Raw genomic sequence first — 22,858 nt, forward strand, 5'->3', positions numbered from 1 at the left:
ACATTTTTTGTGTCATTTTTTAACACATCCTTTCTAAGAGTGTGAATAACTCCCCCCCCCCCCCCCCCCAATACACACTCAACGTCTTTCACGCACAGCCAAAACTTGTCTCTTAAAAAACAGTAACATTATAACGGAGATGTTGGAGAACAAATGGGAAGTTACCCAGCAGCAGGGGCGGGGTTACTGGCCCCTATAAAGAGGAGACCGGGGCTCTTCTCTTTCTAACTGTCTCTGAGTGGCTCTGCTGTCTGTGCTTACGGCTCTACATCCTGGGGTTTGCTTTGCTTGCTTTATTATGTGTTGTCTTGCTGTTATGTGTATCTACTTTCTTGTTTTTCATATGATTCAGTGCATTAAACTCAGTTCCAAGAATTCTAGTCTGTTCCTGAGCATCTTTTCCACTAACAGAAGTCAAAACGTTGTGGTTTTTCAGTCCTGTTTGATCAGGCCTGCTCCTTGACTGGCTCCACACAGGGATTTGCGCCCTGGCACTTCTTATTTATCCAGGACACAAATATGTGTGAGTGCAAACTTTTTATGAGGTGTGTCAAATGAGCCAGAGACCAGGTTTGTGTTTCACTTAGCTGATTTTAAAACCTCCTCTCAGGCTCACTGCTATATAAAAACAAAGATTACTTTCTGGATTTAACTATCATCATGGTTCATGGAGAAATCTTGTGTTGAGTTCAGGGGTGTTTTAGCCCAAAATGAATTAAAGCACCCCAAAAGATTTCTTACTTTTTTGACAATATTTGGTACAGTATATTGTCTTTTTTGTGTGTGTGATACACTGCAAAAATATAGAAAGCATACAGTACTTGGTTGAGATGTAATATTTTAACAACAAAAGTATAGATACCTGGTGCCCTTGGATGGTTGGTGTATTCCAATCCACCTCTGGCGCTGGTGCCCTACCCTCAATTTTAAATGCATATAGACACTGAGGGTTTTCGGGAGGAGCCGTGCTGCTCTCTGGCTCTACACCCGTTAAATCAGTAAGTCTAAGGCCGATTAAAGCCCAACTTAGGCATTCATTAAGTGAATCCACAACTCACAGTTACTTTAACACAGGACACTTTATTAAAGTGGATGAAACAGAAATACACAAAACAACACTGCGGGACAGTCAATCAGTGAACTTGATTATGAATGCAATGCGAGGGGCTTTACAAAATTAACTGTGTACAAAAAGTCAAAAGTGCCTGTCAGCTATGTCATTGTGAACAAAAGACTTAACTCTTCCACTCACTTTTGCTGTTAGGAAATTAATCTGAAGGGTTGCTTGATGGACTCCTAAATTTACATCTCATTTAAAAGAAGATATAAAAGAAAACAGGAGCGGCTAAAACTACCGCCATCTACTGGCCTTTGGCGGAAATGAGGAACAGCATGACTGTGACTGCGGGTGGAGTAGCTCTGGTTGTCCCCATCGCTGTACTGTACACTGAATAAATACACTTGTAGATTTCTCAGAAATAAAATGACATGTGAAGAAGAGCTTATAGTGCTCACCCTGGTGAAGCAAATATTTGGCTTCACATTACAATTCTGACTGTAAAGGACAGGCTTACAAATACAATAAATAAACGGGATTTGTTTTTGTACTTTTAGCCTTTAGTTTCATGTTTAATATTAATAATACATTTTAATTTAGCTTGAAAAGTTATGCTAGTGTAACATAGTTAAATAGATTTGAAGTTAAATCCCACTAAATGGGACATTGGTGCCACCTACTGTTGAAAAAGTCACCCTGCAATATTCACAAAGGGCAGAGGATTCTGGGTAATCCTCAGAATAATGGAGGATTCCTGCGAGGTAAGGGATGCGCAAATGTCGTGTGGAGGAAAAATCATATCGCAGGCTGTTAAAGTAATACAGACCCGATTAATTTTGTTGTGTATACATCATTTGTTGCGGGTCATTTCTCCAGTCTTTATGTTGAACTGAGTGCACGTTTATGTGAGATTTATTTATTGGGAGGAGAGGAAACAAAATGGGAGCATAGTTAGCTAACCCTGTTGTTGCTTTCCCGTTTAGATTTTGTGCTGATTGCCCACGACATAAAAAAGAGAGCATTCTAACCATTGCCTTTTTGTTGTGAATGCAGGTATGTGACTGTGCCACACTGTTTAGAGAATTTACATTGTTTCATGTACAGCTTTGAAATATATTTCTATATTCCTTTCATTTGGGAAATTTAACATGCAATGTTAATGGTGTTGAAGTTTTTCTATTTTGGTTGTATAAATTTACCACTATACGATCACACTGCGAGTGGAAATGTAATCCTGAGAATAATGGAGGATTCCTGCGAGATTTTGTGCTGATTGCCCACGACATTAAAAAGAGAGCATTCTAACCATTGCCTTTTTGTTGTGAATGCAGACCAGAGAAGACACTACACAGAGGTCACACTAGACTCTGGGTAAAACGTTAAGAGGGTGTCTGGTTTTTGTTACTAATGTGGACACTTGGTTTTAGTTTCAATTGATTAATTATGTGAAATAAAAATATGAACTCGACTCGGGCATTGTGGGTGCAATTTGGTGAGAGCCTCCCTTTGGTTAGACTTAATTTGTCATTAAAAAAAAGACACGATTTCCACATAGAGAATAGAAGAGAGGGTGGAGCCACTGAGCTCCGAGCCGCCCGGCTGTTTTCCTTTACGTCCGCTGAGCACACATAATAAGACGGCTCCGTGGGATTGAACTTCATTCGACTTTGTTTGTTCAAAGAAGAAACTGTAACCATGAGTGGACGGGGCAAAGGTGGCAAAGGACTCGGCAAGGGAGGCGCCAAGCGTCACCGTAAAGTTCTCCGTGATAACATCCAGGGTATCACCAAACCCGCTATCCGTCGTCTGGCTCGCCGTGGCGGAGTGAAGCGTATCTCCGGCCTCATCTACGAGGAGACTCGTGGTGTGCTCAAGGTGTTCCTGGAGAACGTCATCCGTGATGCCGTCACCTACACTGAGCACGCCAAGAGGAAGACTGTGACCGCCATGGATGTGGTGTACGCTCTGAAGAGGCAGGGCCGCACTCTGTACGGCTTTGGCGGTTAAACTCATTCGCCCTAATCCATCAAACGGCTCTTTTAAGAGCCACCCACTTTCACTTTGAGAGTTTTGTTCCCTTATGACAGACTGACATTGCCTACATATTGTAATTGACTGGGTTACAAGTCAGTTGACTGTTGTGTTATCAGTGTATTGTGTTCATAGTTGGACCACATCGGCAGCATGGCGATTTACCGAGTGTCCTTGAATGTGCAGTAGTCGAGAGGCCGGTTAGTCTGTCAATCACATCAGCTACCAATGACAGTCTGGAGGAGAGCAGGTGTGTGGTTGGCTGACAGTGTTCGGGGGCGGGGATTAGAGTAGTTTGTGTGTGGCGGAAGACAGAAGAGTGTCGGGGGTTGTGCTGTTGCTGTAGAGCGCACTTTCCCCCCGTTGTTTTGGCGTTGGCTACGGCCCACAGTAGCCCGTGTTACTATTCTGAATAAACACCGGTAACCGGAACGCTGATCTTCTGTCGAGGGACGCTACAAGATTATATTGACTCTCCGTTTTGCTATAAGATTCAGCTGTAATGCGTGCTTTTCTTCACAACGTTACAATAACTGTCATGACCACAAACTGAACTTCACAGGTTACAGGCCTATTCAATACCACTGTTTATTAATACTCACTGAACAGTCATAGACCAAACAAAAGAAAAATAATAAATTTCACTTATTCATCAGTTTATTTGTAAATGTCTTCCTGCCATAAATCTGCTTGAAACAGAAGTGCTTGCTTAGTAGATTCTTTTTTTTTTTTTTAATTTATTTATTTTTTTTTTAGGTAACTAACCCACCTTTGATCTAGTAAAAGGTGGACATGAGTGGCTGAAACCCAATGAAGCTTCTTAAACCTCTTCCTGATGTGTGCCTGAAATATCATCTTCACCAATCATATCAATATAACAGTTTTGATGTGATCTTCCTTTCTGAAAGGCTTACTCACTCTCACAATCCTGACATAACCTTCATACAAGCAACATTGTCTAACATATGTTTTAGTACGCAGATTTTATGCACTTGAAATGCAACATGTCTGTTTAAACTGCAAACAAAGTATCAAAGGCAACTGTAAATGATCTGTGATGAAACGACCCACATCGCAAACAAGAAGTTTTGCCAGGTTGTCTACATTTAGTTGACGTGCGTCCAGGTATAAATAATAATAATTTAAAAAAAGCTCCTTTGAAGGAGTGGATCAGAATGACAGAAAATACACCACACACAAAGTGTGTTTGCATGTAGCTCACAGCTGTGGTTCGCTGTCGGTCTAAATGAATCTTAGACCTAAATGAGAGTTTGTAGTGATTTACAATTATAAGTCTGAACCTCTTTAATCTGTTCAGCTGTCTTGTTTTTAAGTTTTAATGCAAGTACTTTAAGGAACAAACAATGAGACAATGTTTATGCTTCTGACAGCATAAACTCTGACAGCACTGAGCAGCTCCTTTAGTGGCAGGCTGCAGCACCCACGATGTGGGACAGAGAGATTACTCAGGTCTTTCCTCCCCACTGCTGTCAGACTCTACAACAAAGACTTGCAGCTGATCAAACACACACATCCACACAAGTGCAATAAGACTGCTATATGTGCAATTCTTTTTTTCTGACAAAGTTGTATATAGCATTTGTATTCTATTGCATACCAGTGTTTTCTAATTTCTGCTACATAACTTTGCACTTTTGCTGTAACGAAACAAATTTCCCACCTGTGGGACTAATCAAGGTCATCTTATCTTATGCACTTACGACACAGATCTCTGGTTTCAAAGCAAGTTTTTAAAAAGAAAAGTCTGGGTAATAACTTCACAGATTTCAGATTTTTATTCATGTACTAAAACAACTAAATGTGTTGCACATACTGATAGACTAACAGGGCTGTCCCACTTCAGTTCTAGTGTGAACATGAGTTTGACACCTATGGATTAAAGATTTAGTGTCATTACTTTAACCAAGTGTACTCTCAGAGGTGAGTGGCTCTTACAAGAGCTGTTAGTTGGTTGAGGAAAGTGGCTGGATTTTATTCAGCTTTCTCATTCTTCTTGGCCTGGATGTTGTCGGCCCAGCAGCTTGTTCAGCTCTTCGTCGTTGTGGACGGCCAGCTGCAGGTGGTGGGGGATGATCCTGACAAGGGCTTAGATTTGGTTTTGGCATTGGTGGGGATGGATGATTCAACCTCCAAACCCTGCCCTGCTTTTGTCTTTGTTTCTTGATTATTATTATTTATTTTATTTTTTTTAAAGAGGAGAAATATACTTGCCTACATATGCTATTCTTCATGCTTTTAAACCATTTAAAATTACAATTCATAGTTTTATATGTGAATTACTTAATGTTAAATTACCATTAAACAAATGACTGAGTAAGTATTTTAGACTTTAGTTTACTTCAGCCATATTCCATATCAATCAGGTATCATACCAAAAAAAAGGAAGCTTCAAATACAGTCATGATAATAAAAGAATATGACTTTAAGGACTTAACATTAGTTCAGTTATAGTACACCAACATCTCTTATGTGCATTAGCACTAAGGGAACACTGAATGACCTGGTGGTTTTTGTCCATCTAAGATGACCACAAAGTAAAAGATCTCTCGGCAAAATGATGCAACATTTTAGGCACTATTGCCCCGATCAAATCAGTGAGCTGGGATGTTTTATTCTCAACATGAACTACTGTTACAGCAAAAGACATGGACTACATGCCCCACACAACAACTCAATGTCCACTATGTGAAGGGGCCACACACACATGCCTGCTCCTCTCGTTAAGTGAGATAAACTGCTGGCATATTTGTTTTACATCTATGAACAGAATCAACTTTTTGGAGATTTACTTTCCTGGATGACTGAGAATGCATGAAGACGTAAACAGGTCGGTGAAAGGCCCAGCCAATGACATTGGCCATAGTGAGGCAATTGTGAAAATAAAGTCAGTGAATTCCACATTGATGCAAACTGTAATTTCTGGTATAGAAACAGCATTAAGATTGAAGTGAGCATAAAACTTGTGTTATAAAAAGAATACTAATAAAAAGAATAAAGGAGCGAGCTCTTGGTGTGAGTGAGGTGGCTCTGAAAAGAGCCGTTGTTTGTAGGAGAGCGTGCAGCTTAAGCTCTCTCTCCGCGGATGCGGCGAGCCAGCTGGATGTCTTTGGGCATGATGGTGACCCTTTTGGCGTGGATGGCGCACAGGTTGGTGTCCTCGAAGAGTCCGACCAGGTAAGCCTCGCTGGCCTCCTGCAGAGCCATGACTGCAGAGCTCTGGAAGCGCAGGTCGGTCTTGAAGTCCTGAGCGATCTCGCGGACCAGACGCTGGAAGGGCAACTTGCGGATCAGCAGCTCGGTGGATTTCTGGTAACGGCGGATCTCGCGCAGAGCCACGGTACCAGGCCTATAACGGTGGGGCTTCTTGACGCCTCCGGTGGCCGGGGCGCTCTTACGAGCGGCCTTGGTGGCCAGCTGCTTCCTGGGGGCTTTGCCGCCAGTAGACTTGCGAGCAGTCTGCTTGGTTCTTGCCATTCTTCCTCACTTTTCTTTTCTTGTGATACGAGCAGAAAATGTAGCGAACAGAGGAGACTCGCTGCTCTTAAAGTGTGTGACTGGCTGTGACGCGGTGCCGCTCCGGCTCGTGATTGGTGACGGGCTCCACGTGGAGCATCGCCCCGCCTCGGTGTGTGCTGCTCATTGGAGAAAAGTGCATTGATGTTGCGCGCTGCCGCAAGCCTCTCTGCGATTGGTGCGTGACGAAGCTGCGCGCGCTCTGCGGAAATATAAGCGAGGCTTTGAGCTGATCGGGCCACATTTTCTCTCAGTCTCGATACTACGAAGAAAAGAACCTGTCAAAATGAGTGGGCGCGGAAAGACCGGAGGCAAAGCCAGAGCTAAGGCCAAGACCCGCTCATCCCGTGCCGGGCTTCAGTTCCCCGTGGGTCGTGTCCACAGACTGCTGCGCAAAGGCAACTATGCCGAGCGTGTAGGAGCCGGCGCCCCCGTTTACCTGGCAGCTGTGCTCGAGTACCTGACCGCTGAGATCCTGGAGCTGGCTGGCAACGCAGCCCGCGACAACAAGAAGACTCGTATCATCCCACGTCACCTGCAGCTGGCTGTGCGCAACGACGAGGAGCTCAACAAGCTCCTGGGGGGAGTCACCATCGCTCAGGGTGGTGTGCTGCCCAACATCCAGGCTGTGCTGCTGCCCAAGAAGACCGAGAAGCCCGCCAAGGCCAAGTAAACGCAAAGCGCTCGGCTTCACCAACAACAAAGGCTCTTTTAAGAGCCACACACTTCTCTCTGAGCAAACATCCTTCTTGCTCTTACTCTGTCTGTAACAAGTTGTGTATTGGGAAATGTAGATTATTCATCTTGATTTACTTTGAAATGTACATTTATTCATGTCATCTTACAGAATCGGGGACTGAAATCCACCTTCAAATAAAAACTACTTTCATTAACTCCAAACCTCTTTGCGTTTGGTCTATTCTTGTTTTTCCTTTCCTCTTCCTTGCTGCTGGTATTTTTAGACACAAGGGCAACATTTTAAATAAAACACTTCAACACAAAATCTGTTATTTTTTTTCCCCTTTTTATAAAATTCTCTTTAATCTTGATGTTCATGCAAAGTGCAGGGCATATCCATAATATGGTCATTACAAGAACACACTCCAAATAATAAATAAGTCTGTAAATAAACATAATAGGTTTGCTACAGCACAGTAGTATTTGTTTTATTTAAGATGATCACGAAACAGAAGAAATCTGTGGCTTGTATTTATGTGCTAAATGCTTCAAATGTCTTCATGATGTCTCCACAGAGCTGATCAGGAGAGTCTGCAGCATCAAACTGATCTGGACTCAGTATTTAAGGTTTGTACATGTACACCAACCTCCTTTTTAAATTGTTTTTATGTTGCACAGTCCAATATTCATAAAATAATGGCAAAATTCCACAAATAATTAGACAGTGAATTAGTTTCACTTTATTTTTTATATTGTGGATAAAAGGCGTAGCGTGGAGATAACACTACTTAAAATCGATGGATCAAAACAGGCTTTTTTTAAAATACATATGTATTTTTATAACACATTTTTTTCAGAAAAGCAAATTAATGTTAATAATCTATGTTCTTATATGAATAAGAACCAAACTGATAGTCCGCAAAAACTATCCAGTAATGATAATGTTGTCTGGCAGGAGTTTTATTTTAAAAAGTTACTTGCATAAAATTTAAAACTTAATTTTTGTTAAATTGAAAACAAACACTAAGCAAATCTGTGAAAATTTGTTTTTACTATGAAGATCTGAATTTTCATTAATTTTGATTGTGTCATTTACTTTCCAGATGCTGGAGGGAAACATTATCATGTTTGTGAAGAACGAACTAAAGAAGCTGCAGAATGATCTGAATCCAGATTATTCAGAGTGTCAGAGGGATGAAGAGGAGGTGTTGGACAGTGAGGAAGAGAAGCAGAGAAGGAGCAGCAGAGAGGCATTTCTGAAACTTGCAGTTAACTTCCTGAGAATAATGAAACAGGAGGAGCTGGCTGACTGTCTGCAGAGCAGTGAGAGGATTTCTCTTCATAAATTCAGTCTTTACAGGAGTGAAATTGTCACATTTTCTATAATCATAACACCCATGTTTCTGGTGCTTTCCTGTAGAAAGTCCTGATCCACTTTGTGAGAACACATTTAAATGTAACCTAAAGAAGAAGTTCCAGTGTGTCTTTGAGGGGATTGCTAAACCAGGACCCCGAACCACTCTAAATGAGATCTACACAGAGCTCTACATCACAGAGGGAGGGACTGGAGAGGTCAACACTGAACATGAGGTCAGACAGATTGAAATGTTTTCCTGGAAACCAAACAGACCAGAAACAACAATCAGGTGTGAAGACATCTTTAAAGCTTCGACTGAAAGAGACAAACCAATCAGAACAGTTCTGACCAAAGGAGTGGCTGGCATCGGGAAAACATTCCTGACACAAAAGTTCACTTTGGACTGGACTGAAGACAAGACCAACCAGGACATCCAGTTCATTTTTCCATTCCCATTCAGAGAGCTGAATTCACTGAGGGATAAAAAGTTCAGCTTAGTGGGACTTATTCATCACTTCTTCACTGAAATCAAAGAAGCAGGAATCTGTAACTTTAAAAAGTTCAAAGTTGTGTTCATCTTTGATGGTCTGGATGAGTGTCAACTTCCTCTGAACTTCCACATCACTGAGATCCTCACTGATGTTACAGAGTCCACATCAGTGGATGTGCTGCTGACAAACCTCATCAGGGGAAAGTTGCTTCCTTCTGCTCACATCTGGATAACCACACGACCTGCAGCAGCCAATCAGATCCCTGCTGAATATATAGACATGGTTACAGAGGTCAGAGGGTTCACTGACCCACAGAAGGAAGAGTACTTCAGGAAGAGACAGAGACAAGGAAGAGGCCAACACCATAATCTCTCACATCAAGACATCACGAAGCCTCCACATCATGTGTCACATCCCAATCTTCTGCTGGATCACTGCTACAGTTCTAGAGAGCAGGAAGATGATTGAAGCACTGGGGAAACTGTCTTTTTAGCAGCTGCAGAAAGGAAACCTGATCTTCTATGAAACAGACCTGACAGAGTGTGGGTCAGAGAAGCCTCAGTGTACTCAGGAGTGTTCACACAGATTTTTAAAGACGAGAGAGGAGTATACCAGGACAAGTTTTACTGTTTTGTCCATCTGAACATTCGGGAGTTTTTAGCTGCTCTTTATGTCCATCTGACATTCGCCAACTCTGGTATCAACCTGCTGGAAGAGGAACAAATGGCATCAGTGAAGACTGGAGAGTCTTTAGTACAAAATTTCTACCAGAGTGCTGTGGACAAGGCCTTGAAGAGTCCAAATGGACATCTGGACTTGTTATGTTGAAAGTTACCTTGAAACCAAACCAAGCACACCATTGTTTTTTCTTGTGACATTACCAATGAGTTTGATGTGTCACATGGCCCTCTCCCTATTGAAAAAAACAAAAGATGTATCCAAGATGGGCAACTTCTAAATGGCCACCATGGTACATCATCAAATTCAAAGCAGTTCCTTACAATGATTGTGTTGTGTGTGTTTGTAGGTTGTCAGGCTATCAGATCACAGGACCAGGCTTCACCTCTCTGGCCACAGCTCTGCACTGCAATCCCTCCTATTTGAAAGAGTTGGACTTGAGCTATAATCACCCAGGAGACTCAGGAATGAAGCTTTTGTTTGCTCTAAGGGAGGATCCACATGTGAAACTGGACAAAAGAGGAAATAAAGCTGTTTTTTTTCTCCAGCATATTGTAAGGTAACCACTGACCTGATTGCCAGTAATACAGTCTGTATGTCCAGTTAAGTGGGCAGCTGTGTGGGTGAACGACTCAGAACCAATCACAGTTAATACTGCAAATATACACAATTATTACAGTTTTCAAGGATAGTTAAGTTGTTTTAATAGGGAGAGAAGGAAACACTAAGCATTCAGGAGGGTAAGCCTGTAGGGGTCAGTAACCATAACACTGAACTATGTTCCTGTTTGGCTCTTCCACGAAGATGTTACATTTTTAAATTTTTGTTCTTTCTTCTTAGATTAAGCTTCTGGATTCATCGCTGGTGATACTGACACATAGCCAGTGCTCCTGTGTGGCAGGCGCTGTTATGTGCAATCACACAGTGGCATTGCTCTTCCAAACAGCACACTACTCACAACTCAGAGTGCCGGTCGTCCCCCCTGTGCATAGCTGCACGGAATCTGAACAGCAATGGCACAAGCCACGGACAGTGGTAATTTAAATGAGGTTAAAGTTTTTGAATTAGTCCATGTTTACATGTGAACAGCAACACCATCCATAGTAAATGTGTCTTCTGTTAGGGTGTGAGACCAGGACCCATCAACTCCATGATCTTCACTAAGCCGGTACCAAATAGGATGGCCCAGACTGGAGTATGGTAATTAGATTTGTAAAATTTGGTTTCACGTGTTACAAATGTATGTTGCTATTTGTTCATACATACATGTGTCAGAATAGGTATTAATTTACATACAACATTACACTTTCTGAAGACGGCTAACTCAGTCATGTACATATACATCCCAGTCTCTAACTTATGCACCACTGTTTTACACCTTTTAGTTTAGTTGTTGTTCAGTATAACAACCTTCTTCCTTACATTATTGTCATTGATGTTTTCTTTAGGAGTGGCTTCTAAAGAGGCATGGTGGGTCCGTTACCAGATCCCTGCTTGTTCAGAATAACGGAAGCATATGCAAAATTTAATATTGAGGACAGGCCACTTGTGAGACACAATGAACATGAGACCTGACAAGCCCCTTGTGGAAAGTGCCTTTGGGCTGGTGCAGGGGGGCAGTCTTCTGTCATATCAGCAGCCGGTTTTGACAACCCGGTACATCACACTACAACGTGATGCACCACCAACATCGCACTTGCCTCTGGAGGGGTACGACATCTTGCCATCAGATTGTGTGTTTGTGTGCTCAGAAGAAGAGCTTCTGCATCTGAAAAACTTGTCTGTAACTCTGGAAATGGCTCACAAAATAGAGGAAGCTACATGTGAGCAAAGCTCTTTGTCTGAGTGGCATCAGCTCCGCAGGCCCAGAGTGACTGCCTTTAGGTTTCGGGAGGTGTGTCATGTCAGAGGCCAGAGCTCGGCAGAGTCACTAGCAGAGCGTATCTTGAAGGGAACAAGGCAGACAGCAGACATGAGGAGAGGAACTGAGATGGAGCATGCAATAGCACCAGAGTATAGTAGGCTAATGAATGTTAACTACTCACCCTGTGGTCTGGTCATTCACCCCATTGCCCCCTGGCTTGCTGCATCTCCTGATGGTGTTGTTTTTGACCCCAATGAATACCCCCAGTTTGGCCTCATTGAATTCAAATGTCCCAATGTACAAAACTTTATTGACTGCAAATATGTTCAAATTTAACGTGGTACCCCTAAACTAAAAAAAGAGCCACACATATTACTGGCAAGTGCAGGGGCAACTGCTCATCAGTGGGATGCAGTGGTGTGACTTTGTTGTGTGGGACTACCTAGTGCAAAGAATATACATGGATACAGATGTGCACAATGCAATCAGAGAAAAGGCTGACTACTTATTTTTGTACATATATATGCCAAGATACCTGTGTTTGGAAAAATGAACAGAAAAACAGATCCTTCAGGCTGGCTGGAACAAAATAACTGATGTTTTATTTGCAATGTATTTCATGAATTTTTTGTTGTCAAATCAATAAACTGTTATTTAAGCAATGGCATCAATTTCTTTTTTTTAAAAAAACACACATTAAAACATTGAATTTGGCCAGAACTTATTTACATGGTAAGTATTTTAAAGTCCATGCCTAGCATACTGATATACATTTAGACAATAAGACAACTGAATGAAGAAAATGACAAATGGTATTTTTGATGTTACAAAAGCTCAATGTCACTTATAATTTTAAAATGATTTAGTGATTTACTTTATAATTTTGATAAACAATTTTGTTGAATCTGAATAGTAATATAGTATTATAATTAAACAGTATTATTAACATTCAACATTTGCAATGAAGTAGAATTATCAATAACTGGAACTCAACTATCAGCACCCAAGTACCAGTTCTGTAATCAAGTATTGTCAGCTGAGAAGGAAGAAATGCAACTGTAGTGGCCTCAGCTGCAGGTCTTTTTCCATAAGTTACTTACTGGCACTGGTGTCTTGGGAAAAATCCATCTTGTCTCACTTAACCCATTTTTTTAAACTAATGCTGTGTTCTGGTAATTTGACAGCATACATGCTACCGCAAACAGTTGGTTGGTCGGTGGATAAGACCAGGTCTAAAAATATGTAAGTGTGTTTTTGATTTATTAGCTGTATTTATTAATGCATGTGAAGTGAATGTAAATACAAAGCCTGTTTAATTATAGCTTTAGTCACTTCCCTTTCAAATAAGTATTGTTGATAATTTTGTTTTTTAAGATTTATTTTTTTCTCATTAACACTCATCATCACACTGCCTGCATTATTGAATTTTTAAGCTACAGACCACAAAATATGAGGTCCACATTTACTGTTACACATTGGCTCTAATTAATAATTTGCTAATGAGTTGTTAGAGTTAAGTGTTTATGCACTGTGTCTTATTGGCCCTTTTAGATTTCTTTGATCTGACGCTGGATCCAAACACAGCACACAGGAACCTCAAACTGACAACAACAAGGAGGTGACACATGTGGAAGAAGACCAGCTGTATCCTGATCATGATTTTAGGTTTGATCAGCCTCAGCTACTGTGTACCAACAGTCTAAGTGGTCGCTGTTACTGGGAGGTCGAGTGGAGAGGTTCATGTTGCAGTAACTTATGGACAGTGTTGGGGAGTAACGGAATACATGTACCGCCGTTACGTATTTAAAATACAAAATATGAGTAACTGTATTCCGTTACAGTTACCGTTTAAAAAGGTGGTATTCAGAATACAGTTACTTTGTTGAAATAAACGGATTACACTGCGGTACTTTCCTGTTTGATATTGTTACGGGTCAGGACTGTTTGGGTTTTCTTTGACAGCTACGTTCTGTTGTTGCAGGCGGCAGCGTTACGGTTGCCATGGTTACAGGGCGACGCTCTCTCTCTCTGCGACTGTGTGTTTCCTGGGTGAGAGAGCGCCTTTTCGTTGTTGTTGTGCTAAGCTAACAGGCAGAATGCTACAAGCATAGCTCTAAAGAATGTAGCATCATGGGCAGTGTAGTCCGTGTTGCAGGGAGAATGGACTGCCATACACGTTATGGGTCTGTGAGCGCGAGGAGGGAGAAAAAGGGGAGTGGAAAGGTACGAGCAGTCATCGAGGAAAAACGGGAGCTGGAAGCATGTAAATATAATAATAACCACTTCAGCCAAGAAGAGAGCCTGACGAGCCCAGTTGTAAGTAAGCTATTAAGACTCGACTGTACACCGTGTTCGTGTTTTCCTCCGAAAACAATAAGTTCCGTTGGAGCAGCCTTTCAACGCCTCTCTCTGTCTCTCGCAAGAAAAGTTGACCCACACAACAAAGTAAAGCTATTTTTCGGCTACAAGCCGACAGGGACCCCGCCGTATTAGTCAGAGGTCCCTTTACTACAGTTCGGAGTCGCGGACCTTCAGTAATAGTAATAAATCACACAGCAATAGTACATTCACGTTGTTGTAAAAAGCACGATAATATATTAAGTAATCCAAAGTATTCAGAATACGTTACTGTCATTGAGTAACGTAACGGAATACGTTACAGAATACATTTTGGGGCATGTATTCTGTATTCTGTAATGGAATACATTTTAAAAGTAACCTTCCCAACACTGGTAATAAATCACACAGCAATAGTACATTCACCTTCTATCACTGTGCCATTGAGAGCATCCTCACTGGATGCATCACCACCTGGTATGGCAACAGCACCGCCTACAACTGCAAAGCTCTCCAGCGAGTAGTGCGGTTCTCTGAACGGATAATTGGAGGTGAGCTTCCCTCCCTCCAAGACATCTACAGGAAGCGGTGCCTGAGGAAAACGGGGAGGATCATCAAGGACTCCAGTCACCCCAGCCATAAACTGTTCAGACTGCTTCCATCAGGAAGGAGGTTCTGCAGCATCTGGTCCCGAACCAGCAGACTGAGAGACAGCTTCTTCCATCAGGCCATCAGACTGCTGAACACGTCATAGACACCTCAGCTTCACTACTGGAACTTCAACATTATGCACTCTACACTGTACAGTAATGCCACTGTTTTGCACATATTCAACTCTGTATATTTTATATATTTTATTATTATTATTATTATTATTATTATTATTTATTTTTTAACTATTTAATTTGTAAAAATGTGTATACACACACACACACACACACACACACACACACGTAGAAAAATATTTAGTATACACATCCAGAAATGCATATACTATTATATATTGTACATATATTTATTAGTTTCAGATGTAGCCATTCTTGTATTTTGCTTGTTTACATTATTGTATTTTGCACAACTCTGTTGCTTGTGAAGCTCGCACAAAAGAATTTCACTCACATGTGCTGTACCAGTGTACCTGCACATGTGATGTGACAATAAAAGTGATTTGATTTGATTTGATTTGTTGTAAAAAGCATGATAATATATTAAGTAATCCAGAGTATTCAGAATACATTACTGTCACTGAGTAATGTAACGGAATACCTTACAGAATACATTTTGGGGCATGTATTCTGTATTCTGTAATGGAATACATTTTAAAAGTAACCTTCCCAACACTGCTTATGGAGGAATCAGACGGAAAGGAGACGGCGATGAAAGCAGGTTTGGGAGGACTAATCAATCCTGGAGTCTCTACCGCAGTGAGAAAAGGGGTTACTATGGAAATCATGATTACATAGGAAGAGCCATCCCTCTTCTCCCCTCAGCTCTCTCTCACAAAGTAGCAGTGTATGTGGACTGTTCTGCAGGAACTGTGTCCTTCTACAGCGTCTCCTCTGATAAACTGATCCACCTGCACACCTTCAACACCACCTTCACTGAACCTGTATATGCTGGGTTTAGAGTGAAGCCTGACTCTAGTATCCACCTCTGTGCTGACTCACAATAATGAACTTACTGTGCAGAGAAATATTCTCACATTGGTGTTTCATACTTTTTCTTAGTTAAATATTGTGAATGTTAAATATATCAGGTAAATTGTCTCATTTATAGTTTTTTCTTTCTCTTAGTTTAGGTAAAAGGTTTTTTTCTAGTATGTTTCTCACAGTCGGGGGGAGTATTTTTTAGCCAGGAAAAACATTTCACTGTATGTTGTACTAGCTATAACTACATGTGACAAATAAATAAAGAATTGAATTGAATTGAATTCATAAATTGTGCATATATTAGTTTGATTTGCAGTCCAGAGTTGTTGGATGAGACTGATTCTCCTTAAAACATGTCTTTTATCATCTTATTGTCTTCGGTGCCTTTTTTAAGAGCAGTTATCAGTTTCTATTAATATGTTACATTTTAAATACCCACAGGACCACAGTAAAAACAGTCTGATTTATAGATGACCTCCAGTCTGTGTTTCTTGACTGATCTAAGGAAAGCGTCTGGACTTCTTCAAGTTACTTAAAAAAGTCCAGACGTTTTTCTTTCCAAGCTCTTTAGACTACGATGACCTTCACAGACATTATGTGATTGGTTATGTTAAAAAACACAATCCTGAGTTGTAACAAAATGTGAAGGTGAAGAAGAAAAAAAAATAGATGTAAACAGTGGTTTTTTTTCTTGTTGACTTGTTGCATATGAAACAAACACTGAGACAGTGTCAGTGCATAAGGTGTTGTAAAATGGCGGCGCGTGTAGACGCAGCGACCTCACGCTCTCCCGAAAATGCGATGTTTTGTTCGTCAAGTAAGTGTCTTTCTGCAAGTGTTTCTCGCCAGTCCACGTCGGAATATGTGTACAGTCGTCAGGCTCTCTTACACATTCGGAGAAGCAAGATTTGCCAAGTTTTGAACACTAACGTTGAGATGCTAAGGGAGATAGGACTTCTGCGACAGCCTGCTAGCTGGCCTAGCAACTCACCGGACTCGCCTGCTAACCCTCCCCGGGCAAGGAGGCGTCGAAAGCGGTGCGCTAGGACAAGGAAGCGGGGCAAGCGCGGAGGAGTCCGAATCAGGCTTGAGGCTAAGCCAACTCGCCCAGCCATACCATCGATCCTCTTAGCCAACGTTCGATCTCTGGACAATAAAATGGACAACATACGACTTCTGAGATCAGCGAATCGCAAAGTAAGTGACTGTTGTGTGCTAGTTTTCACCGAGACATGGCTTAATGACAACATTCCGGACTCAGCCATACAACTGGAGCAGCTAGCATGCTACAGAGCCGACAGGGCTCTCATAGACGGAGGCAAGACCCGAGGTGGCGGGGTCTGTGTTTACATCCGTGACGAGTGGTGTCGGGATGCCACTGTAGTACGCAAACACTGCTCATCACTGGCGGAGTTCATGATCGTGAAGTGTCGCCCTTTCTATTTGCCCAGGGAGGTAAGCTCGATCTTGTTGGTCGCTACCTATATACCTCCATCTAGCAACAACAGCGATAGAAATGCGGCGCTGAACGAACTGTATCAGGCCATCAGTGAACAACAAACAGCACACCCAGACGGTTTCATCATCCTCGCAGGAGACTTTAATCATGCTGATCTTAAAACTGTTCTCCCAAAGTTTCATCAGCATGTACATTTTCCAACAAGGGGAGACAACATATTGGACTTGGTCTACACACAGGAAAAAGGAGCATACAAAGCCATCCCCCTCCCCCACATCGGCACCTCTGATCACCTCACTGTTATGCTAATGCCAGCATACAGACAGAGAGTGAAGGTCATCAAACCTGTTATGAAAGAGGTAAGAGTGTGGCCACAGGAGGCCACCTCTGCTCTTCAAGACTGCTTTGGGTCAACTGATTGGGACATATTCAAGGAAGCAGCCACCTATAATAACATCATAGACATCGAGGAGTACACAGACACGGTGAGCTCATACATCACCAAATGCATTGATGATGTAACACAGGTGAAAAGTATCACAACTCGAGCCAACCGGAAGCCATGGCTAACAGGAGATGTCCACAGGCTGCTGAAGGCCAGAGACAAGGCCTTCAGATCTGGGGATGAAATAGGCCTGAGAACAGCGAGAGCCAACCTGTCCCGTGGCATCAGGAAAGCGAAACAGGACTACACACACAAGATAACCTCCCACTTCAATGATAGCAAGGATGCAAGAAGCCTATGGCAAGGCATCCAGGCTATTACAGACTACAAGCCTGTAGCGCGTAGCTGTGAGAGCGACACCACTCTGCTCAACAACCTGAACAGCTTCTTTGCACGATTTGAAGCACAGAACAACACACGCCCACAGAAAACACCACCACCTCCACACGACCAGCCTCTGTGCCTGTCTGCTGCCAGCGTGAAGAGGACACTCATCACCATCAACGCCCGGAAAGCAGCGGGTCCAGATAACATCCCTGGTAGTGTGCTGAAAGACTGCGCAGAGGAGCTGAAGAATGTCTTCACAGACATCTTTAACACCTCCCTGAGGCAAGCCACTGTCCCATCATGCTTCAAGACTGCCACCATCATACCTGTGCCAAAGAAACCATCCCCAGCCTGTTTCAATGACTACCGCCCCGTGGCACTGACACCCATTATTATGAAGTGCTTTGAACGACTAGTGTTACAGGAAAAATGATTCTATGTTTCTTTACCTTCTTTTAAATGTACAAAGATGCCTTTTCTCTGCCCTTTGCCTATGGTTAGATTAGTTTAGAATAATCTTTTTAGACTTTCTCAGCAAAGACATACTGTTTTGGGACATATTGTTTTAGATTGTTTTATCTCTCACAGCCTTCTCCCAGCTCTCTGCTGACGAGACTAGCGCCACATATGGAGTTGTTTATTTTATTTATTTTGTATTTTCTTATCCTGTTCTCACTGTCTTTCCTATAAAAATTACCAAGCCACTGTGCATGGTGTGAGTTGTTCTTCGCAGCTCACCCGTGTACACGTTTGATAAAGAAAGTAACTTTGTCTCATTGTGTCTTTATTTCTCCTGGGTCTTTTACAGAGTTTTCCCCCAACATTTCTTGGTCCTTCGGAGCCGGAGCGCCTCCATCGTGTCCCATCTCCGTGACCAGTCCACGTTGCTCGTCTGTCGACAGCCCACACACTAGGTGTGTGGTCAAAGACCAAGGGCGTTAAATTCGAGTCTTGGCCAACGTTCTTAGAAAGCGACCCACGGTGGTGGGGCCCGATCGAGGTGGACCAGACCCGGCGACACTGACCAGGTAGATACAGACACACTGACACAATCTTGCGTAAAATCGTATTTTAAATTCAGGGAATTTAAAATAGCGAAAGTAGCTCGTCGCGACTGGAAGCTCCCCACTTCTGTGGGTTTAAAGTAGCTCGTCGGCTGGTAGCTTGGAGCTCGTCGACTGGAAGCTCCCCACTCTTGTGGGTTAGGTTTGGAGCTCTGGGTAGCTCCCCCAGCTGGGTCAAGGGAATAAGTAGCTCGTCTACAGAAAGACTGGCAGCTCCCCTTATGATAAGGGTTCCGATCGCGCGAATAAGTGTGAATGTGAATGTATGTGTGTGTGTATTGTTTTAATTAACGGAGCAAGCTGAATTTTCACGGTCCAATAAGAGACTGAGCTGCTCCTACTGTGTTTTTCTTTTACTGCTATTCACTGACGTGCTGGTGAGTTGAGAGAACGGTCGAGTTCCGTCTCGTAAAGTTCACACCGCTTTTGGAAATAGTCCGAAAGTAGAAGGGCGTGTGAGCAACCACTCTCGTCTCTAATACCAGCGAAGGTGATAGCAGCTGTATTGTGTATATATTACTTAAACAAAAATAAGTAAATACATAAATAAGATGGGTAATCAAGCAAGTGAAATTAAAACTCATTCCTGCTGACGAGCAGTGGTGAGAAAAGAAAAGTCCAGACGCCGGACAAAAACAGTGTCTGTAAACTGAGAGATTTAAGAAAACAAAATATAAACAGTCAGAAGAACAGAACTCAACTGCCAGTTTAGTAAAACCAGAAGACGAGACACTGTGCAGTTCCCACAATCCTTTTAGTAAACCATCACTCACTCCTGCAGCCGCATCTGCAGCACCACCCATATCAGGAAGAACTTAATAATCCCTTAAGTGAAAACTAGAGATCGCAGTAGTTTTGTAGTAGTTTAAAAGGGTTGAAAACAGACCCCACTGAGTAGATATAAATATAAAAAGTACGAAATAAAGATGAACAAAGGGAAAGTTACAGTAGAAATTATCTTTAGAGTATTTGAAATTAATAATAGCAAGGATAACAACCTGTAAAGTGATATTATCAATGAAACACAGTTGGCATGATGACCATGCCCAGCATATATAAAATGAATATAAAGCAAATAATTCACACGAAAATATTTTAATAAAATAAATAAGGTATATTAAGACTGTGTCACTGTTCAGCCAAGGACAGTGTGTGAAAAGGTAACTGTCTCCACCCTGGGAAAAGGATGATTCTGCAGGTCATCTGAAGCCCTTGATGGATACAAAATAAAATATAAATAATATATTATAATAGAACTGCCTGGTCCGCCATGCAACAGAGAGAACAAATGTGACCGTAGATTGGATGAATTCTAAATTATCTGTTTGCTGAATAAGATGATCCTAACTAACAAATTGGCTCAGGAGTAGTATAGTGGTACACACTGATAAAATATTATAATATGCTATTGCTGTTATATAAGACAAAGAGGATAATATTAACAATGACAATATTAATATGAAGAGGCACCTTAATCGGTTATGATGTGAGGTGGATAATTGTTAAACAGTAGTCTGCATCAAGCTTAAGGTTTGCTGAAACTCAGTGTAATGACATGTGAGATGAAGACAATACGGAGAATAACTAAACTAATGAAGTGCATAGAGGCACTTGACCAGCTTGAAACCTATCATCCTAGAATGACACATTGCTGAGATATAGAGCACACCTATAATAACAACCAATAAGCAAAACCCTGTAGACAACAGCTAAAACTACAGGATTGAGAAGCTGAATTAAATATGTAGACACTGCTAAGCTGATGAGCATGTTCCACATTTTCTTTTCTTTTTATTTATTTGTTTCTTTTAGAGCAGAAGCTGCTGTAACACACCCAAAGAAAGACTCTAGGTCTCACCAACCGTCTCAGTCGTGGGCAAAAAGATGACAGTCAATAAAATTCTAAAAGATAATTTATTGACGAAAAATATATCAAGAGATAAAAGATAAAACAGTCCAGTGTCCCACTTAAGAATTGTATAAAAACACACAGTCCCAAGGCCAGAGCCAGCTATGCCACACGGCCAAGTTGCACCCCACATGTTGCCTTTAACAGGGTTAGAAGTTGTCCTTGGAGACCCACCACCCTGCAAGCATATAGTCAGTGGTCACTCAAGCCTCTGGAACCCTGCTGCCTTTAGGCTGTGGCATATAATAGGCCCTGGCCTGCACAGAGAGACAAAACAACATAGCAGTGTTTGTAGTGTGGGCTATATGTAGACCAGTGTATCAGTGCAATCAAGTACACCTGCCTCTAATTAGTCCAACCCCATTCCAGCCATTGGCTCACCAAAAATGTGACACACACAAAACCACTCCCAACCCAGTGCAACTTCACACAATAATATGGAGCTGAAGTAACACAGGCACATTAGTCTACCATGTTACAAGCTGCATGCTATTAAAAGCCAACATATGTAGACTTCTGCCTTGTTCGGGTGGCAGCATTTTTCTTTTTTCTTTTGTGTCCTGACACGTTTATGTTTTTTGTTTTTGTTTGATTATTTTGTTGGTTTTGGAAACGAATTTAAACGAACTTGTGACAATACTTGAGAATCACAGTGACACATAGTGATTAGGCATATGATTGAAAAATGCCTAGGTTTAGAGCTGTGAGCTATGAGCTGTGAGCAATGCAAAGTTAAATATATATATATTTGTATAAATGGGAAACAACCCTAACTTGAAAGTTTGAAATGTGTGAGATCCATGAATTGTTTAAAGAACTAGAAATTATCTAAAACTGCCTTAAGTGAAAATGTAGAGTTGCATCTATTCTCCCAAACAAAAAAACAAAAAACAAAAAAAGGGAGAAGCATTCTGTAACTTAAAAATAAGGCTGACTGTTGACAACAGACTAAAACACTAATTCGCAGGTGGCTATCAGGAACAGAGAGGCGAGCAAAGTCACAAACACCAAGGCCGCAGACAGCCACGCAGAAACAGCAGATAACATAGAGACAACGCCTGCTAGAACCGTGGAGAGGAAGGTCACTTCACACGAGATTGTTGCGCATGTGAAATACACAAAGATAAACAAATAACCATTTATATAGACAGCCAGTATGTTTTCTCTGCTGTGCATCATTTTGCAAAAAATCTGGAAAACCAGAGGAATGATTACACCAACTGGCAAACCAGCATGCCAACCTCTTACAACGCCTACTGACTCTTTCATTACTACAGGCAACAATTTTGCTGACAGAGCAGCAAAATAGGCGGCACAACAGGCAAACATCACATTGATGGCAGTAAACACACATCAGATTCCACTGGATGTGTTGAAAAATGAACAAAAAGCAGCAAGCACAGCAGAGCAGGCAAAATGGCTAAAACACGGTGCAGTTCTGACAAACGACTTAATGATGTGTTATGGCAAGCTAGTGTTGCCAAAATTCCTCCACAAAATGGCGGCATTAGTGACTCATGGCTGTACGCATTTGTCAACGGGGGGACTGACCAGTATTGTCAACTCTCATTTCTACACTGTAAATTCTACACAATACTCTCATTTCTACACTGTAAATTCTACACTGTAAATTTTGAAACCTCAGCAAAACAATTTGTCAGAACATGCATGACGTGTCAAAAATGTAATGCTCAGGGAAACCTGAGACCACACAATCCATATGGACTTTATTGAGCTAAATGAATGCCAAGGGTAAAAATACACCCTAGTGGTTATAGATGTATTCTCAAAGTGGCCAGAAATCTACCCAGTGAAAAAGGCAGATACAATTTCAGTAGCAAAATGTATGTCTAAGTTGTAGGAAAATAAAGAGATGATTGTAAATGACGAAGAATGTAATGATGTCTATCAAGTGTCTTGCAGATCACAGCCCGGTGACTGGGTTCTGATCAAAGTGCTCCAAAGGAAAAACTGGAGC

The 22,858-nt window shown here is 41.7% G+C and overlaps 4 protein-coding genes across 4 annotated transcripts; 3 read left to right on the forward strand and 1 right to left on the reverse strand.

Annotated features, from left to right (window-relative positions):
- Positions 1–1,819: 1,819 nt before the first annotated feature.
- On the forward strand, positions 1,820–12,352 carry LOC112429650 (protein NLRC3). The gene is made up of 7 exons (XM_024801515.2): positions 1,820–2,110; positions 7,876–7,927; positions 8,404–8,623; positions 8,721–10,385; positions 10,667–10,861; positions 10,950–11,026; positions 11,275–12,352. Exons 3-4 carry the CDS (start codon positions 8,404–8,406, stop codon positions 9,614–9,616), a joined length of 1,116 nt encoding a protein of 371 aa, XP_024657283.2. The 5' UTR covers positions 1,820–2,110; positions 7,876–7,927; the 3' UTR covers positions 9,617–10,385; positions 10,667–10,861; positions 10,950–11,026; positions 11,275–12,352.
- Positions 2,672–3,107, forward strand: LOC106674910 (histone H4). The gene has a single exon (XM_014408403.4). It carries the CDS (start codon positions 2,753–2,755, stop codon positions 3,062–3,064), a length of 312 nt encoding a protein of 103 aa, XP_014263889.1. The 5' UTR covers positions 2,672–2,752; the 3' UTR covers positions 3,065–3,107.
- LOC106674720 (histone H3) lies at positions 4,881–6,634 on the reverse strand. The gene has a single exon (XM_076882428.1). The coding sequence runs from the start codon at positions 6,581–6,583 to the stop codon at positions 6,173–6,175; it is 411 nt and encodes a 136-aa protein (XP_076738543.1). The 5' UTR covers positions 6,584–6,634; the 3' UTR covers positions 4,881–6,172.
- On the forward strand, positions 6,776–7,515 carry LOC106674909 (histone H2A-like). Its single transcript, XM_014408402.3, has one exon. The coding sequence runs from the start codon at positions 6,909–6,911 to the stop codon at positions 7,293–7,295; it is 387 nt and encodes a 128-aa protein (XP_014263888.1). The 5' UTR covers positions 6,776–6,908; the 3' UTR covers positions 7,296–7,515.
- Positions 12,353–22,858: the final 10,506 nt, after the last annotated feature.

The sequence above is a fragment of the Maylandia zebra genome, linkage group LG3, assembly GCF_041146795.1.
Source record: "Maylandia zebra isolate NMK-2024a linkage group LG3, Mzebra_GT3a, whole genome shotgun sequence".
NCBI classification, from domain to species: Eukaryota; Metazoa; Chordata; class Actinopteri; order Cichliformes; family Cichlidae; genus Maylandia; species Maylandia zebra.

Bases quoted from the DNA above. Each gene is read 5' to 3' on its own strand.
- LOC106674910 (XM_014408403.4), top strand. From the start codon at position 2,753: ATGAGTGGACGGGGCAAAGGTGGCAAAGGACTCGGCAAGGGAGGCGCC.
- LOC106674720 (XM_076882428.1), bottom strand. From the start codon at position 6,583: ATGGCAAGAACCAAGCAGACTGCTCGCAAGTCTACTGGCGGCAAAGCC.
- LOC106674909 (XM_014408402.3), top strand. From the start codon at position 6,909: ATGAGTGGGCGCGGAAAGACCGGAGGCAAAGCCAGAGCTAAGGCCAAG.
- LOC112429650 (XM_024801515.2), top strand. From the start codon at position 8,404: ATGCTGGAGGGAAACATTATCATGTTTGTGAAGAACGAACTAAAGAAG. The intron at 8,624-8,720 runs GTGAGAGGATTT...GCTTTCCTGTAG, and splicing joins GGCTGACTGTCTGCAGAGCA to AAAGTCCTGATCCACTTTGT.